Source organism: Dreissena polymorpha, chromosome 13 (assembly GCF_020536995.1).
Source record: "Dreissena polymorpha isolate Duluth1 chromosome 13, UMN_Dpol_1.0, whole genome shotgun sequence".
NCBI classification, from domain to species: Eukaryota; Metazoa; Mollusca; class Bivalvia; order Myida; family Dreissenidae; genus Dreissena; species Dreissena polymorpha.
Genome location: NC_068367.1, coordinates 48174278 through 48194703, shown reverse-complemented (window position 1 = coordinate 48194703; position 20426 = coordinate 48174278). Strand labels below are relative to the sequence as shown.

The following is a 20426-nucleotide window of genomic DNA, read 5'->3' as shown; positions in this document are numbered from 1 at the left end:
TGATGTTGCCTTTATTTATCTCTTGGCTGTTTTAACAACAGATCTGCTGTTCCTTTATGGGGTCCTTAAAGTAACATAAATATTCAAAATCAACGAATATTTCACAAAATATTTGTAAATAAAGTTAACCCATAAAAAAAATGAGTGTTCCTTATTATGCTCCCCCAAAATTTATTTTGGGGGGAGCATATAGTCGCCGCTTCATCTGTTCGTCCGTCCGTGCACTTTTTGTCCGGGCTATTTCTCAGCAACTAATGACAGGAATTCAATGAAACTTTATGGGAAGCTTCACTGTGCATATTATCAGCTGGTTCTGGTCGGATGATTTTTCACAGAGTTATGACCCTTTGAAATTTTCCATTAACTGTACATATAGTGCAATTCTTGTCCGGGCTATTTCTCAGCAACTAATGACCAGAATTCAATGAAACTTTATGGGAAGCTTCACTACCAAAAGGAGATGTGCATATTATCAGCCAGTTCTGGTCGGATTATTTTTCACAGAGTTATTGCCCTTTGAATTTTTCCATTAACTGTACAAATAGTGCAATTCTTGTCCGGGCTATTTCTCAGCAACTAATGACTGGAATTCAATGAAACTTTATGGGAACCTTCACTACCAAGAGGAGATGTGCATATTATCAGCGGGTTCTGGTCGGATGATTTTTCACAGAGTTATGGCCCTTTGAAATTTTCCATTGTACATACAGTGCAATTCTTGTCCGAGCTATTTCTCAGCAACTTATTACGGGAATTCAATGAAACTTTATGGGAAGCTTTACTACCAACAGGAGATGTGCATATTATCAGCCGGTTATGGTCGTATGATTTTTCACAGAGTTATGGCCCTTTGAAATTTTCTATAAACTGTACATATAGTTCTTGTTCGGGCTATTTCTCCGCAACTACCGACTGGAATTCAATGAAGCTTTATGGGAAGCTTAACTACCTTGAGGAGATGTGCATGTTATTTGTGGGTTCTGGTTAGATGATTTATTTAGAGAGTTATGGTCCTTTGAAATTTTTAAGTTGCTAAACCATCCATCGTATTATTATGCTATTAGCATATAGTCGCCGCTTCGTCTGTTCGTGTGTGCACACTTTTTTACCGGGCTATTTCCCAGCAACTAATGACCGGAATTCAATGAAACTTTATGGGAAGCTTCACTACCAAGGGGAGATGTGCATATTATCAGCGGGTTCTTATCGGATGATCGTTCACAGAGTTTTTGCCCTTTGAAATTTTCTATTAAAAAATTATTGTCCCCCCGACTACTGTGCCCTCAAGACGTTTCCTTTTATCTGAATATATAGTGCAATATTGTGACAAATAAAACCTTTGGGGAGCATCACCCGTCTCCGACAGTTTCTTGTTGCAATAGCCAAAATGTCAACGCTAGATTTGGTATGGTAACATAGATTTAACGAGGTACAAATGATGTTTGTGTGTGTGTGTGGCACAATATATTCCATTTTAATTTTCCTCAAATATCTATTCATACGACACACTAACATGGTACATGAACATGTGTTGAATATATTTTCCCGCAAAAAAAACGACACCGTATCGCAAGTAACATCCATCTTCCTACCTCGAACGTCGGCGTCACACTTAGATATCCAAGGTCCAATCTGGTAATACACTGGTCCCGGCTATAACTTTGTCTTTCATCATGCAATTAAAAGTAACTTACCACAAAATACCACAATAAGTAGACGGTGTGTCACGTTTGAAAACTTATAAATATTGTATCGAACCTTTCTGATACAGTTCTAGTACGGTTCGATGATACCTGATGCGACGAACATTTAGTGGTAATAACTGGCGATTAAGAAGAATTCAAATAAACATCCAATATTGAATTTTTATAGTGGTAAACTTGTCGGAATGTTTTCGCTTGTCATGTCAGACAGTTGCGTGTGCACCAGAATCACCATTAATAATAATACATTACTTATAAGCATCTAAGAAATTACGAATGGTTGAAATAAACGATTGTGGATTGCAAAGAACATTCTTTCTGGAACATTTTTTCTCATTTATTTCTCACATGTTACATTCAAATAAAATAAAATACTCTTAATCGAATGTCTGAAAACTTAACTTATTCACACAATATATTAAAAAAAAACATATTTTAAAACATGCTTAACAAAAGTCAACGTTTTAGAAATACACGTTACGGTCCTAAATCTAACGTATACAGGTTCAAATAATGACATGATCAATACTAAGAGGTAGGGCGACTTGCACCATTAGAGTTAAACCTACTTTCAGTAAATTGCGTACACTTCACAAAGTCCAAAATATTAATGTGTGTATTATTTATATATTAAATAAGTGAACGGCTATTGGGCTGTATATATTACACACCCATGTGCAATTATTCGTCCACATATTATACATTTGTTTGAACAATATCTCTGGTCTCATACATGCAGTAATTCCATGACCGCCAAGCCAGTGTGTTTCCGATATGTACATTTTTATAATTCTCTCCTGAAGCTATCGTATGATATTGTACCATTGAACATGAATATTTAATGACGTGCGATTGGCATTTTTAAAGATTTAAAATGTATATTTGTTCAAAGGAGCAGAGAAAAATACCTCCTGGGAATATGTCATATTATGCTAAAAAGTATTTCTCAAGCAAAACATAGATGTATTTACTTTTTTTTAGCTCTTTAACTACAAATATCTTGATGAGCTTATGGTATGATATTTATTATTTGACATGGTTGTGATGTTTATGCATGTTTTTTGTTTAAACAAAACGGAATTCATATGTGGAATTTATATTTCAACGTTCCTGAAAATGATTTCTGTAGAACTTAAGGTTTTAGACGTCTAATAAAATTCGTGTAATATCGCCTTATTTCGTACATATCTGTTATAAAACAACGGTCTCCAAATATGTGCCTAAAACTACGATAATTTGGTCAACATGAAAACATAATATGTTTTATAATATTGCCTTGATCTTACTAAATGTCACAATGGTGTATTTAAACACTACTCGTTAAAAATAAGTAATGAGTAGAATGTTCGTTGTATTCAAAAACTTATTTACATTCGTACACGACATTGTTAAACAGGATCTGTCAGGTTATACCCAATTTAAACATTAACACGCTAAACACAATAATTGATCGTATTTTTTGTTAGCCTACATTAGAGACAACCTTATTCACAGGGACGTACCGCAATACATATGATACAACGTTGCAATAAAACGAAAAAATACCCTTTTGCCAGTTTTAAACAAGATAACTGCTCCCATACCGGGGATATAAAGTTTTTCGCAATATCAGTTGTCATTTGGCAAAACTAAATTTGTGTCAGTCGTTTCGATTTAGTGAGTTTTTACTTTAAACACGAATTAACTTTAAAGGTGCTTGAACATAGTCTGTACTACTGATAGACCTTTAAAGGTGCTTGAACATAGTCTGTACTACTGATAGACCTTTAAAGGTGCTTGAACATAGTCTGTACTACTGATAGACCTTTAAAGGTGCTTGAACATAGTCTGTACTACTGATAGACCTTTAAAGGTGCTTGAACATAGTCTGTACTACTGATAGACCTTTAAAGGTGCTTGAACATAGTCTGTACTACTGATAGACCTTTAAAGGTGCTTGAACATAATCTGTACTACTGATAGACCTTTAAAGGTGCTTGAACATAGTCTGTACTACTGATAGACCTTTAAAGGTGCTTGAACATAGTCTGTACTACTGATAGACCTTTAAAGGTGCTTGAACATAGTCTGTACTACTGATAGACCTTTAAAGGTGCTTGAACATAGTCTGTACCACTGATAGACCTTTAAAGGTGCTTGAACATAGTCTGTACTACTGATAGACCTTTAAAGGTGCTTGAACATAGTCTGTACTACTGATAGACCTTTAAAGGTGCTTGAACATAGTCTGTACTACTGATAGACCTTTAAAGGTGCTTGAACATAGTCTGTACTACTGATAGACCTTTAAAGGTGCTTGAACATAGTCTGTACTACTGATAGACCTTTAAAGGTGCTTGAACATAGTCTGTACTACTGATAGACCTTTAAAGGTGCTTGAACATAGTCTGTACTACTGATAGACATTTTTTGACCTCCTTGTGAATACTTAAATAGCGTATGCTTAAAAAAGTAAATTAATAAAATGATGAATAACAAACTCGAGTTAAAGTTCAGGAGACAAGGTACCTGAACATGAACATCAAGTTGTTTACTAATGAACGTAGTTGCAATAATCTAACTCCCAACTATTGACCCTCCGGGTCGCTGGCTGTACGTATGTACTCCATAGGAGCTCGATGGCAATGTTTTTTTTATTGTTTTTTTAGTTACCCGTTGTTTATTATAATGCATACACATACTAAATCAATAAAAAAAATCTTTCCACAAAACGTCTTCTTAAAAAAAGATAGTTCGACTATGTACATAGATATTGTCAATATCTATCTACAAAGTCAAACTATCTTTTTTTAAGAAGACGTTTTGTCGGAAGATTTTTATTGATTTAGTATGTGCATGCATTATAATAAACAACGGGTAACTAAAAAAATATATTAATAATAAAATATAAAATAAATAAAAACATTGCCATCGAGCGCCCATGATGTACTCATAAAAGCTCAGAGCATTCAAGAAGAACTATATACTAATGCATTAACTGTTTTAACATTTAAAAAGTCATTCACGTAAAATTTACATACACTACTAGTTTTTCTTTTCTTTTGCAATTCAATATATTGTCTGGAGCTATAATTGAAACTCAAAACTAGTACCAGAGGCTACACTTTACGTTATGTTTGAAACCATTGAAATATTAAGTGTGTAAATGGAATTTTATATGAGTATATTATTACTTTCTAACAGGTTTTGATTCAGCGAGCCATGAATTGTATTTTTTGTCAAAGTTTTCTAAATTCCTAAGGTCGGTTCACAGAAGATGTATTCAAACGAGCTTGTAAAAAAATGATGCGCTTGGAAAAGAATTTTGTCACTATATTGTAACCTATGACTTATTGTAAACATGCATAGATGGTGACGTCACTACGTTACACAATGGTAAACATGCACAAACGGTGCGAACGTAACATTAATCTATCGTTTATTAATTCGAATGCTCGTTTAAAATTGTTGGTAAATAAACAACAATTACGTCTTGATATTCTATTTTTTGAAACCGAGTTAAAGAAATAACTTTGTGGACAATTCAGCTCAAATGTTATTCTTATCAAAGAGAAACATGTGCTCGCGATGGTTAATCATGATAAATCGCCCTAAAACAGCAGCGCAACTTGTTTTCCGTCTTTAAAAAAGATCCATGATTTTTTTTTTCTAAACATAGATTTTCGTTGTATACAGATTTATACGAAATAAGAATAGGGTAATATAAAGGTCTCTTATTTTGTTTTATAATGAGTAAAACGATGCACAATATAAACAACAATTTGTGTATTTTGATCTTGTTTTGATTATTTGAAAATCAGAATTTTTCGAAGTAGTATTTTTTTCCGTTTAGTTGAATGAAACGACGGTAGGGGAGACCATGAGACTGGAACTACATGGAACATTTTCATCACGCTGTAACACAGTACCCCGGGGTGTGTTACACTTTGTCCCAAAGACCGGGGCAAATTGTTACATTTACTAATGATTTTTGAAACCATATTGGCAATAAAACACATTTTATCGTGTTGGTACATACACTACTTGTTAAATTTGATATGATATTTCATGTTAACCACGTTGCTAGCTCTGCATACGAGTTCATATAGTATTAAACGAAAAACGTTTTAAAAATGTAACACTTTGTCCCGGTCTCCCCTATAAACAGGGGCCCAATAATCAGCGTATTTATTTATTCTGCAGTCTATTGGGTCGCAATCCAGGTGTTACGAATCTGGTGGCCTTTTTCACTCACTGGTAGTCAGTCTTTCGCATGAGATGTAAACCTTAGGTAAGATGTTATAGGTCCCTCAAAACCTGGCACTTATAGAATCTCTGGGGTATTTCGCGTCTTGTATAGGTCCACCATGAAATGTCTGTTCATATTACTCATCTTTACAAGGAAACGTAATGGTAATTAATAATTGTTCTACTTATAAGACAGCACTTAAAGTTTAAGTTTTAAGATTAAAACAGAATCAACAGCAAACTATGCATAGATTGTAAGCAATCTATTTAAAAACGCGTAAAGGCAGTTAAATCCGAGTTTGCCATGTTATTAAATTTCCAAATGAAGTAGTTAAAACCACAATTGTCGCTGCATTAAATTTCCATTTTACCCTGGCTCACTGAGTTGTTTATGTTACTTGCAAAGACATCAGATATGTGTGTTTCGGGTGTCATTATAATACAAACAAGTATGATAAGCAGGTTAGTTTAAAGTCACTGTCAAAACACTTTTAATCAATAAAGTCATGAGCAACTCCAGAAGCATCGGAAAACCAATTCCTCTTGTCGTCAGCTATTATTATTATTATACGAAATAGGAAATAAATCCCACAAAACACAAGGTAGATAATGAAGCTGCGATCAATGCTTTTGATTATTCGATGCTAAGCATTGTGGGTTGAAACCTTTATTATTAAAAAAAAGCACAAAAACGCAATACATATCGACATGACAAATTCAATCAGAGGTTGTAGGGTGGGGAGTAGGGGCAATCCTAGATGATGGGTACCTTCAATCTCCACGCAGAGTTGTCGCGCCATGCTCTCGCATACAATCGCTTCCATCACAAGAAAACCCTACCAGATTTGGGAGGATTTTATATTTAATGTTTAAGTATAATAGCTTAAATAGTATCATGTTATTTTATACATGTATTTTGGAAAGAGTGTATAAGTTTAGGTTCATAATAAAAAATAAAATACCTAATTAAAAAAAGTAAAAATAAAAACAATTGGGAAATTATTGTATCATGTGGCTCGGCTTTCAACACGTGGTTGGTTATGAAGGCAGGGATTTGATCAAACTATGCTGGTCTCAGTCAAATCTCTGCGCGTAGTTTGGGTTACCTAAACACACATGCGTTTGGCCTATTTCGCGATTACGCTATTTAATTTCTTACCACTGAGGCTGAGAAAGCAGTAAATAATGAAGGTATACAGACTGTAATACTACATTTTGTTATCTGATCTTTCTTTATATATTCGCTTTTCTTACGCCATTCTGAACCCAAAATCAATGTTTAAGAAAAATTACATTTCAAGTAACGTTTCTCAAGTTGCCAACCTTCAATCTGGTTGTCTCCATTTATTTAAACATTGCACTCTTATGAACATAAAAATTGATCAAGCAAGACTAAGTTTGTATAAATGTATTCATAGTTAAAATTATATAAACAATTGTGATAGTAAATTAGTTGTAAAAAGTGAAATACAATTAACATGCACACAAGTTCTATTATCTCTAATCGGAGAACCATGAACAATATCTGGATATATGTCATTTTAAACATAATAAAAAGAAAATGCACACACTTAAAAAATAAAATTCAGTACATCATTTGTAAACGAAAGCATTTGGGTCCGCAAAAGTTCATATTGCTCTCCTAAGCGCACAAAAGTTAATCACGGGCGCAACCTCTTTTTAGCGATGCATTAATAAACGAGCCAATGCTAATTCTGAGATGGTGCCAAGAACCAAACGTTTTTAAAAACACAAAAACATGGACAATTGAACTGGATAAGGTTTTATATGTTGTTGTTTTTTTACACATATTTCGCATTACCTATAAATCGGAAAATGTAGTGCGACTCAGCGAAGATTAATTCATTCATCATAGCACAAGAATTTAATTACAACCCATTTGGAAACGTGGGGATCTTTATAAGTTGTGACATGTTTTTTTATAAATAAAGCCAATCAATGATTTTGCATGTGTGATGAGCCAATTTTCATCCAATTTATCCGCTCACTACATCAAATGATGGCTTTATAAATATGCAAGCTGCTTTATTAAAAAAAAAATTGGCGTATTGCCTATTTAAACGATAACTTTGCATTCTTCCTAAAGAGATTGAGCCAATGCCAAGGAGGTGACGCTAAGAATATGATGTGGCGCTAATTCACGATGTAATATGATATATCATTTGAACGAAATTAAATATACACACGCTCTCGTTGTCTTTATTAGCATTTTAATGATTTTGCATTTTAAATTTGCGAAATAGTTTTCATGTCCGTAATTAGTGTCCGTGTCAGATTAAACATACGATATAGTGGGCCAGTCCAGAATCAAAGCAGAAACGAAAGGTACTATTTGGATCGAACTATATAATTAAAAGTGCACCATAAACGATTATCATAAACTAAATCAAACAAAGAAAAACACAATCAGTGCAATATGAAGGAGTCAGAACGAGTAAAATAATGGTAATTTATTTCGAAACGTATAAACTATATGACTATTAGAACACATTAAATAATTGCGTTACAAGTAGGTCTTGTTACTTTAAAAACTCCAAGTAAAATATACATTCGTAAACATTATACTAGATTTTAACCAAGGGACTGTTTCGTTCGATTATAATGACAATAGTAGAACTTATGGAAGAAATAGAGAAAAAAGGACCACAAGCGGGTCTCGAACCATCAGACAAAAAGGCTAAACCCTTCGGCCTTCAAGACACATATTCGAGTCATTTAATACTTGATATAAGTAATGAACGTGTTGTAGCAAAATTGTAAGAAATAAATACTATTTTTTCTTATCAGTCAATCGTACCGCGTTTACGGCGCTTAATAAAGTTAGTAAAAGATGCATATTTTCAGTATGATTGTTTGTCTTAGTGGTAGTTTGATCCTTGAATTATAGTTTTGTTTTATTATTGAATTTTTGTTTCGAAAATCGTCGACAATTTGTGAACAATTCACTTTAATGTAAAGCAAGTCGTTTACTGGCACGTTCCGCTTTAAAACTGTAGGCCGTGCAAATAAACAAATGTTTTTTATTTGCTTTTTTTGCTGTATCAGTTGTATTTGTCAATCACTCGCTGCAGTATCGATGTATTGCGAATACACAATTGTATTCGTTAGACGTTTATTGCCCCCTGTTTGTTTGTTAACTTTGATTGCCCGCATCTTACTAGATGTGACCGGAGCCCTGTCAAGCAAAACATTCAATGAACAGTATTCGTTTTGCGCTCTCACAACATACACGTCTAGTTATTGTGTATACGCTTACTTATGTTAACATCGTTTTAAGTTAACAAGCGAATAAGTGAAGTAAAAGATAAGTCTAAAGTTAAAGTATTGAAAATAAAGTCAAGATGTTTGCAGTAGTATCAATACGATGCCTTGCAGTTTTGGCTATGTTCGTCCTTATACAAGAGGGTAAGAGTTTCATTTTTGTAAGTGTTGAAGTGTTGCTGAAGCGTCACCTGAAAGGGCGGCTTCTGCACACACGTACTACAATATGTGTCTTGTTCTGAGAAAACTGGGCTTAATGCATGTGCGTAAAGTGTCATCCCAGATTAGCCTGTGCAAAGTTGACCCAGTATTTGTAAAAATATTGCAAGACATATACATTTCCAGAAAGGAAATTCATTTCTGCGTTGAATAAAACCAAGATCGTGAAAATCGCTGCAAAATTTATGAGGTAATGGCTGTTCAAAACGATGCACCCCGTTTTCGGGTGATTTCAAGTTGGATCCCTTGTTATATATATATTTGATAGTAATTTATTTTTCCAGAAAAGTTGATTTTTGTTATAATATGATAATTTATCATTCAAAATGATGTTTTCACTAATTAATATCATAGCCACACGCTAACCACCTGTGCTCGCGACGGGTTTTATCGTGCAGTTCCATCATGGCCTTCATTCTATACATAGATGGAGACGTCACTACGTTATTGTCGGTAAGACCGGTGTGTACATAATGTCATTGCTTTCATATCTGAATGCCAATCAAAACAATAACCCGTCATTGGTGTATTGTCTTTCGACTGAATATACTTCCATGCACCACGATGCCAGATTTTATCTTTGTATATTCAATATTGGCTATAGAGAGAATTTGCCAACTGAGTTTCTTGTTGTTTATAATTTAAATGTTTATAGTATTTAGTGTATTAATATATAATATAATATTTAACTAGTATTTATTATTATACTTAATATTTAATTTGATAACTTGACAATCCATCTTGCTTTGCGACAACTTAAATAATGCCAAAATCTGTGAAAATGCCCCTTTAAGCAGAATGCCGCACATGATTTCGACATAATGCTCATTAATTTATTTCGAAACACTTTTATTGCAATATTTAAAGCCACAAAAACCACAATTGTCGAATATTTTTATTCCATGCACGTCCGTTTAATATTCAAGATAGTTTTAATTAATGTGTGTACGTGATATCTAATTAAACTGAGCTACGTTATTCAAGCGCACTTACCGATTATCATTTATATTTTGTAGATCAATTGCGAAATTTGCGCTAAACCATTGATGTATATCGGCTACATACGTTTGCACTTAAAGTCACAAATATATACATTTTCGGAATAGGATTTTGCCTCTGGCATGTTGAAAAGGTTAAGTTAAATGCACTGGTTAGTGGTTACATTTTTTCATTAACAATAGCCAGAAGTAAAACCTTTTTTGCACGTTTTTTGGAATCGAACATATTTTTCTATCTAATAGAATACTATATGCCATATGACATTTTGATGCAGAATCAACAAGTAAGGCTGCAACTTCATACACGGTATTTAAACGCGGATCGTGTTAGATAGAGGCATTCCCTGTATGCGTATTTGTTTGCAAAACTAACGAATTCCTGACTAGTAATACAAGATGAAAACGACGTAGTGCTGGGGAGTTTGTTTTCTATAAATTAAAAACTGTCATGTTCGAAATCCATGCAATTGTTATCTTAATAAAATACTACGTTAGTTCTTATCTCTTATGCACGGAATCCAGATAGTGCCATCAATATTCTCGCCCTTCTTCCATCAAGGGCGACAAACGACACACGAAGCGATACATGATATTTTGCGCGACAGTCGCGGCGACGCACGATATTTTGCGCGACAGTCGCGGCGACGCGCGATATTTTGCGCGATACACGAAGCGACGCGCGAGAATGTACCACGAAAATATCGCCCTTGTGTAGGTAGCCCAAAAGGCGATATATCGTGTTAAATATATCGTGCGTCGTCGCGACTGTCGCGCAAAATATCTTGCGTCTCCGCGAGTGTCGCGCAAAATACCGTGCGTCGCCGCGACTGTCGCGCAAAATATCGTGCGTCGCCGCGACTGTCGCGCAAAATATCGTGTATCGCTTCATGTGTTCAAAGGGCGACGCATGAAACACGAAGCGACAGTCGCGGCAACGCACGATATTTTATTATTCAAATATCGCCCATAGTATCAGAATTTCGTGTATCGCGGTCTTATTTAGACCGCAACACACGACGCACGAAGCGATACTCGAAATTTTGCGCGACAGTTGCGGCGACACGCGATATTTGTACTGTTCAAATATCGCTGTAATAATATCGCCTTCAGAAAATATTCGCAGTTAAGGTTCATGGGAGGGATAAAATTCATTAAAACTTTGATTTGGTTTTTCTTCATTCAATGTGGTACAATATGGTCAAACTATATTTCATTTTAAAGGTAAAGACGGATATAATAACATAAACACATTTTTGACATTCAATATTTTTTTGCTTTATTCATATTTTTGTTTAAAAGCAATACATTTGTACACTAATTTACAAAATCTCAATCTAAAGTTAGGAAGGATATGCACTACCGTAAGTTGAATAAATATAAAGCTATATACATATACAAGGTCAAGTAAGCAACATTTCACAGAAAATTATTGTCAGAAAACAACAAATGAGTTATTATTCAACTGCATTTTTTGGATAATTTTCCTAAACAAAATTCTAAAAATAACTAAACTGAACTACTTTTTTAAAAATCCAGGTATGGTGGATAATAAGAGTCACCATTCTATTTCAAGGGCTTAACAATTTCGCTATAACCAAATTGAAAATTTTAAACCATCTCAAATTAAAAGAAATTGCAGACGACATATAAAATTGTTAATAAATATAAAGAAATAGGTTTGGCTGGGTAGAAATCATTGTAATAAAAGGAGATATTGCTCATCAATAACACGATTTTATGAGTTGTGTGCAGACGACTCTAGAAATCATAGTTTTACATAGAAATACACAGCTAGGTATCATGATTTTTTCTTTCTTCCTTCCTGAGCAACTACTGTCCTTGTACCGTTTTGATTAATGTGTTCCTTTTGGCAAACCGAATCTTGTTATACATTTGTATATCGATTCCTTCTACCCATTTTGAAAGCGTGGCACTCGCTGTGCTCCGTAGAAAAAAACGTGCTTTACAAATCGGTCGAAATCACGTGAAGTAGTAAGAAAACATGGAATGTGTATACACATACCTGAGAAAACACATCGTTATTTTGACAGTTGGTCGCGACTAGTAAAACAACTGTTAACATTAATCAGGAAGAGATCGCGCTTAATAACAGAAATGATCACATAGAGATAAAATCACTTACCCCATTTCAAATATTTTCCAGCTGAAAATTTTCCACACATGTCTTTTTTAGTGTTTTTGTTGTTTTTTTCTGGAACCGAAGTGCATCTCACATAATATCCATCCGACTTCCGTTGTTTTCACTTTCGTTATTAAAAACTTCGTTTAAAAGATTTTTTTTACATTTAGGTTGTTGGAGCGAATTATTATTATATATTATCAATAAAATAGTATACCGTGATGAATTGAACGGAGTTTCGTGTCGATCTTTCTGTCAGTCTGTAAGCGTACTATTTTGTGCGCAATAATACACGTACATGTGGTTCGACAACAATTGTAAATATTGGCGAAATGCTTCTTACAAAGTTATTTTTTTGGAGTGTTTATGAGGTCTGATCATGCAGTTTGCACACATCAACGGAAAGATTACAATCCAATGCATTTGTCATCGTCAACCGTTTGAAATGTCAATCAGGCGTTGAGTGAGTTTTTAGCATGTTTCTTTCAATTTTATTAATCTAAAAATGGCTGCTCCCATCGTCATGAAATGACATGTGTTCGAGTTTTGATATTTCTAGATATGTAATTTTTGTTTTAGTATTTAAGCGTAATTTGCCCTCACCAACGTCGATATCATTAACTAGTTATATAATTTTCCGCCGAAATACGTTGAATAAACAGCATTCAGATTTTTGAAAATAATGTCTATTTTTGTGTTAAAATCGCTTTGTATTTTGATTGATTTGGTCGATGGTATGAGATTTTGCTACACACAATTGGTAGCAGTTTGAAGGTAAACCATCCTTTTAAGCAAATATGTAAACATTTTCAATGTGGCACTCTTCGTTTAGTCAAAATTGAGTTTAATGCTAGGGGTCCCACATTTTTCAAACTGAAGCCTCTACATGAACCTTCAAACGCGTCATTACATGTAACACGATCATGTTGTTTATTTTATCCACATTAAACTGCTTAAACCTACCTACAGCATAGCAAAGTGACTTACTGACGCCTAAACCGCATTGATCTGACTTTCAAAGCGCATTTCACGCATGAGACTCCAACCTGATCCTTCAAAATGGTAAAGTCGACAAGGGTGAAGAAGGATTTACTATTTACTGCTAACTCAGAATTATCTTACATAGACTCGTGCACAGGTGTTCGTATTTTTGAAAAAATTTCAGAAAATTAATTTACAACCAAACCTGTAATATAAGGAAATGTTCCAAATAAATATATTAACAAAGATAAGAATAAAATAAACTACAAATAGAGGATAATGCAACACTTGAACATTTATATGCAAAAGCTGGCTCATTACATCGACACAACGACGGCTTTTAAATCTGAAACATAGTTAAAAGCCTATATTGGTATTACACTTTTTTGCCATATTATTGATAAAAATGCATACAAACTTTATGATTTTCAATGAACGATTATTTATTTTCAATATTGTTCTTGGCAAGTTGTATTTCAAAATAATGCATACAATAATGCATACATTCGCCTTTACAGAGTTCGATTTTACAGGCTATGATGCTCTATCAAATCGATGACTTACTGACCTAAAAATTGTACCTCTTTGTATGCTCAAAATATTGCTATGAAGCATTGCGGTCCGGGTTTGTCTAGCGAAGTGAATGTCACAGGTTAAACATAGCACATGGTATGTGTGGGTGTGTGTTTGTATCGTATATGTGAGTTGAGTTTCGGGGTTTGATGTTCCTTTTGAATTCGTTCCTTATGTGACGTAATTACATATTTTTCGTGGGGAACACACAGTAACTAACAAAGTTCATTTCTCTTTTCATCGCGATTTATTTCTGTTCAATATTTTCTAATACAACTCTTGCTAATGTTCGTGAAATACAATTTTACAGCACGGCGGCCAATATGGCCGCCACGACAAGAAAACTTGACTGCTCTACTCGATTGTCAAACTTAGACTCCACTTTACAGAAAAATGAAAATTCAAAACTGAACAAACAGGCTGTATACGTTTTCTGATTGGTCATCATAACTATGTCGGTTGACCGACTCTTTTATGTTCCGGTTCAATGAAGCGCAGAAACCCGCTAGACCAAATTATCATGTTTGAACCTTGCTAACAGGATGTTTTTGATGGCTTTTCAAGATAAGTTTATTCGGACTGTGTTTCATAACTAATCTTGTTTGGCATCTTTAAGTATTTACCTATAGGCAGTCACGTTTTGATTTGCACAGTGATAACCGTGGTACATGTAAATGTACTTAACGTCTAATGATTTGGTAAATATTTAAATTACGATTCTATAATTTTGTTTAAACCATTATTTTGTCTATAATTAAACATCTATTACATTCTATTTTTTATAATTAATCATCTATAAATAATCTCCAAAATACAAGAATCTTATTTATGAAATTATGGTTGTTGTGATTAAAGATTTATTAATAATTTTCTACAATTATTAATTTAAAAATACCAACTATGTTACACTTATATAAATGAAGCACCACATGCTACCGTAAGGTTTCTATACTTTTTGTTAAGCTGTATTGGCATAGTGTAATTTTTAATTTAGTGTTTATATTATTATGAAGTGTACGGTTATTACATCTCTGAAATAGTTACATCAAAGAGTACCGACTGCCTTGCTACATAAGGTTAACAATTAGTACAGATGTTCATCAGTATAAAAGGTGGCGAACACGTCACCGCAGGCTTGTCATTACTAGCCTGGGATTAGACCATGCTCTTAAAGCGCTATATATAAAAGTAGAGCGCTAAAATAAATACGCATGAACGACTACGTAACCTAATAAGCAACTGTGATTCTAGGATGTGCGCTGAAGTGTTACACCTGCATAAGCTGGAACAACACCGACTGTGGCCAAACCTTCAACTTGCAAGGAGCGAATGCGAAGGCAGCCTTGACGGAATGCCAAGGATCGAACGCCGCCTGCCGGAAGGTGGTCATACGAGATACACACAAACGTAAGTGTTGATAAATACAGTTACTCAAATAATAAATCAAATCCTTAATACATTAAATGTAAGACCTAAATGCGCTATATAAATACGCACCATATCCAATCTTTTTCGTAAGTCGAGCTTGCATATTGTTTTGATTTAAAAATAACAAAAAAAAAAAACAATTCGATACTAAAAAAAAACATGTTTTCTTATCTTATCCTTTAATCATCTTATTATCGGATGACTCAACGTTGAATATAAACTCCTTGACGTCACCAACCTTAAAACCATTTTTATGTTACGTGCTTGCCGAACGCTGTAAACATGTCGAAAAACAATATTTACGTGAGCAAAACAAATTGCATAAGTGAACGAGAACCTTTTAAAATTGCTTTTCTCCACCCCAAATCATACCATAAAGAGGTTATTACCGATTATTATGATACTTAACACACCTCTATGTGGAGAAATTTTGAGTCCGACGCAAATGAGTCCGAATAGGAATGCATAGGAATGACAATTTTAAATGACCTACTTGACAAAATGCAATTAGATACTTATTCGAATTTAAGTAATATATACGATGTTCATTGAATATTGCTCTTTATGGGTGTTGCTGCAGTTTTGGTGAATATTTCAGAATAATACATATTTTGGAAATTTGCCTGCAAACACTACATTTAAATACTTCGTGAAAAATTAAATAAAAACATATGATCACCGCCCTTGTTTTGAAGTTATTTCCATTTGCGCAACGTTCACTTTTGTATTAAAACTGCTAAATTTTTACTTGAATCTGTACTTGTGTAAAAACTGCATAACATCACTAATAAACGTTGAAATTTGCAACATGTCGGTAGTTTTTAAGCTTCAGCTTACTTATTAATATTAAATGAAAACAAGCATAACACTAAAATGCAATACATTACAACAATTCTGTCTTCAATATTGTATCTCGTTAAATCTATGTTATCATACCACATCTAGCGTTGAAATTTTGGCTATTGCTATAAGGAACACTGATTTTTTTATGGGTTAACTTTATTTTACGAAATATTTTGCGAAATATTCTCTGCTTTTGAGCATGTTGCTTTATGAACTGATAATTATAGGCCCTTTAATCAGCTGATCTTGTGTACAAGTTTGTAATAGCCCAACTGCTATGTCCTATAGAAATTCTTGAAGTTGTGAAGTTTAACTACCAAAATAATTTTGGCCGTAAGTGTGTTAATGATTCCTTGCAGACATCTCCTTTAAGAGAATGTTAATGCTCGTAGCATGATGCACAGAACAAGCAAATCTACGATCAGCACTTCGAGGTTATTTCTGTTTTTGCAAGTCTGCTCGGATTCAATCAGCCACTTTGCTAACAAAATGGTGCAGCCTTCCACACTCACACTCACATTTGACTGTTTTGCCATTACGCAGTTCCATTACCACACGCTTGACCATTTTTATGTGGTTGTCTTGTTCAGAACAACACAACTCGTTTAAAACAACGTTTATTCTGTTTCATGGCATTGTTTTGGCACTGCAAAGATACAAAACATATAAATCATCATATTACCAATTTCTGAATTACTATTAAGATAACTTATGACATAATTACGTAATTGGAGCATAATATTTACTTAACACAGTGTTATATCTAAACGGACAAGCAACTTAGAAATGCAGTAAAATATTCAACTGGGTAAACAATATTTATATTTCGGAAATGCATCAAGTCAGGACTCTTATTTTCTAGTGATAAATTTAGTTAAAAACTGTTCCAGTTAACATGGTGGTCTAAGGCATGAAATAAACACGTCAGGTTGTTAACAAATTAACATCCCAAAAACAACTGACATGTAATATACTAAAATATATCAAAATGACATAAATTGCTGTTATGATTTAATCATTTAATTTTGGTTTTCACATTATCATTACAAGTGCACGGTTTACAGCAATCTAATTTATTTTGTTTATGATTTTTCGAGCATTGACGCGACATTATCTTCAGTGTTGGTAACACATGATAAATAATTTAATTTATGTTTACCATTTTTAAGTAGTCACTTTCGTGTCAATGATGCCATATTAAAAGCAGTGCGTTCAGATCATGCTTTGCTTGGCTTTACAAAGGTCAAAACAGACCGGTGCGTTAAAAACAAATCTAAACATACCAGAAAACGTTTGTTAAATCAAGGATAAGGTTAATCAATGATCCGGAAATTTTGTTCATAAATATATTTAGTTAGCATAAAAATGAATGTTAAAAAATTTTGCCTAACGACTTAAAATAATCTAAATTTGAAATGTATTAAAAAAATAAAATTATGACAAAATGGGAATGATTGTTACATTTTCACTATGGTTTCTATTTAGTAAATATGAACTGTTTAGACTTAAATCAATTTAGAAATGGTCTTATGATACATGGGGCAAGGTATTGACATTTCTGTTTTTTTTAGATGCAATCCTCAACTGCTAAATGCAGATCGGAATTCGAATGCGTTATGCGTAAAATGTTTATGGACCTTACTAACTATATATCTTTCATTATTGTCTAATTCATCATGTAAATTTTAGACTTCGAAATAACGACCAGAGACTGTTACGTGATGAGGTTCAATGTTACCATGGAGAAGCTCAAGTGCACAGACCTCATGATCAGCGGAGAGTCTTGTTACTGTAACACCGATGGATGTAACAGCCAGACTGCCAACGTTGCATCACTGGCTGTTGTTTTCACCTCCTTGATTATGTTTTTCGATTTCAACTATTAAAGCAATTAAAATATATAACAGGTAGAAAAAATCCATAAATAATTCCATTACCTTATAAACAATTGCTATTCAAAGTCAATAAAAATACACATGGTGCACTTCATATTTATCATGTTGTTACTAGAAAGGTAATTTCATCTTATGTTTTGTATCCGATTCTTTTCATTCGTTTCTTCTTTTAATTGTATTTGATGTATGTAGCTGGAAATATTATAGAAGTATATAAATTGAAAATTCATTTAAACAAAGCAATGTATATTGTTTACAACTTATTTTAATGAAGGGAACTTATGTTGTGTTTTGTGTGAAGCAAATTTTCTAGTTAACCCGAACAATGACTTGCCTTTTTGACGATGCTGCGAAGCAGTTCGTCTAAGTTATCATACCATGAAAAAATTCTTCACAATGGCGATCTATGTAAAAGATTGAGATAGCTCGATTTTTCTAATCGGCATACCTCGCTGATTATCATTGATAAAGGAATAGGAAGCTGAGCTATAAATAGGACAACATATTCTGGGGAAAAGATTTAATAATAGTTTGAAAATGTTAATTTTAAATCAGTTATATTCAATCCATTATATGTTTATAGATCAATAAACCAACTATGCATTTTCTGTATTGTATTTGACATTTGTCGTGATTCAGTAAATAAATTGCGAATAAAAACGTGTATATTTAACTTTCAACGCGATCATGAGTGTAAAGAAAACGAATTATTTCGAACCTGCCATTTGTAAACGTTGTAGCGACTATGGTATATAAACAGCATAATAGCCGTATGACATCTGTGAAACTCGCTCATTTGCGTGCTTTCTCATTTTGCACATTTAATAAACTTTTCAAACAGAAATTACAGAGCCACATCAGTGCACATACTATGTTTGATAATTCATTCGTTTGTTGGATATTGTTTGCTGTTTTTAAAACATATAAGGTCATATCGCGGAGATTAAGTTAACCTTACCATGTGTTCATGGCCGAACTCGCTTATTCAAGTGCTCTTACGACTATGTGCTCATACCTACTTTCGGGAATCATCATGAAATTATTGCCGTACTTAACGAACAAACATGTCTAAGCTTATTGAATTAGAGAAAAAAAAACAATAATCAAAAGAGAAGAATTATATGTTCATGCACATGGACATGTGAAATCACGTCCGTATACATAGCATCATTATCTAAGGAAAAGGAAACAACAAAATATAAAGTTTGGTATAATATACATGTGAACTTAAAGAGCATGGTGTAATTAAAGAGCATGTCAAGTTTTGAATGTATATGCTGAAACGTAATGTTATAACCCACAAACGTTTAACTGTAACAGAACGTTTTTTAAGTGGTACAGAAAATACACGTCGAATATCTTTTTAAAGATATTTCTTGTTATATTTGATCGATAATGTAACCCGCCTCCCAGTTTCGCTGAATGGATCAAGTTCCCCACGGGTACTACTTCCCCGTACCCCCAATTTTTTTTTCGAACCCTACATTCTTCGTACCCAATTTTTTTCGTACCCAATTTTTTTTGTACCCAAATTTTTGCTAGTAGACCCCCAAAAAAATTCGTACCCAACTTTTTTTTCCTAACCAAATTTTTGTTCGTAACCAAATCTTTTTTTCGTACGCATTTTTTTTGCATAATTTTTGTACCCAAAATTTTCGTACCCATTTTTGTTTCCTACCCCAAATTTTCGTACCTACCATCACAATTGTGGTGATGTAGATAAACTTAAATATATGTTTTTATATCAATCTCTTCAAAAGCATCGTCACATCAGTACTGTCAGTACTTTGATTTTTACTCGATGGCCACTTATGTCCCGTAGATTTTCCTCCATGATGGGCGATACACTCAGCTAGTGTTGATGACAATACATGCTATGATGTTAGTGCTGCTCTAAAAGTATATCCAGAGGGGGGGGGGGGTGGTAATCACGTGATAGTCAATATGGAGGCCTCCATACCGAGACAGTAATTTTTCGAAGTTTTATACCCTTTATTACTTTTGTTTTTAACCCATTTATGCCTAGTGGAATCTCCCATCCTTCTAAATTGGATCAATTTATTTCCAAAATAAGGGATGTGTAGTATATTTATTTCTTTATTTAGAATATTTCTTACAGAAATTTCTTTAAGCAAAC

General features: G+C 33.7%; 1 protein-coding gene across 1 annotated transcript; it reads left to right on the top strand.

The window, feature by feature from the left end:
* The first annotated feature begins 9128 nt into the window (after window positions 1-9128).
* LOC127854808 (uncharacterized) lies at window positions 9129-18920 on the top strand. Its single transcript, XM_052389858.1, has 3 exons — window positions 9129-9356; window positions 15375-15530; window positions 18084-18920. The coding sequence occupies exons 1-3, from the start codon at window positions 9293-9295 to the stop codon at window positions 18278-18280; spliced, it is 417 nt and encodes a 138-aa protein (XP_052245818.1). The 5' UTR covers window positions 9129-9292; the 3' UTR covers window positions 18281-18920.
* Window positions 18921-20426: the final 1506 nt, after the last annotated feature.

Bases quoted from the DNA above. Each gene is read 5' to 3' on its own strand.
- LOC127854808 (XM_052389858.1), top strand. From the start codon at position 9,293: ATGTTTGCAGTAGTATCAATACGATGCCTTGCAGTTTTGGCTATGTTC. The intron at 9,357-15,374 runs GTAAGAGTTTCA...CTGTGATTCTAG, and splicing joins GTTCGTCCTTATACAAGAGG to GATGTGCGCTGAAGTGTTAC. The intron at 15,531-18,083 runs GTAAGTGTTGAT...TGTAAATTTTAG, and splicing joins CATACGAGATACACACAAAC to ACTTCGAAATAACGACCAGA.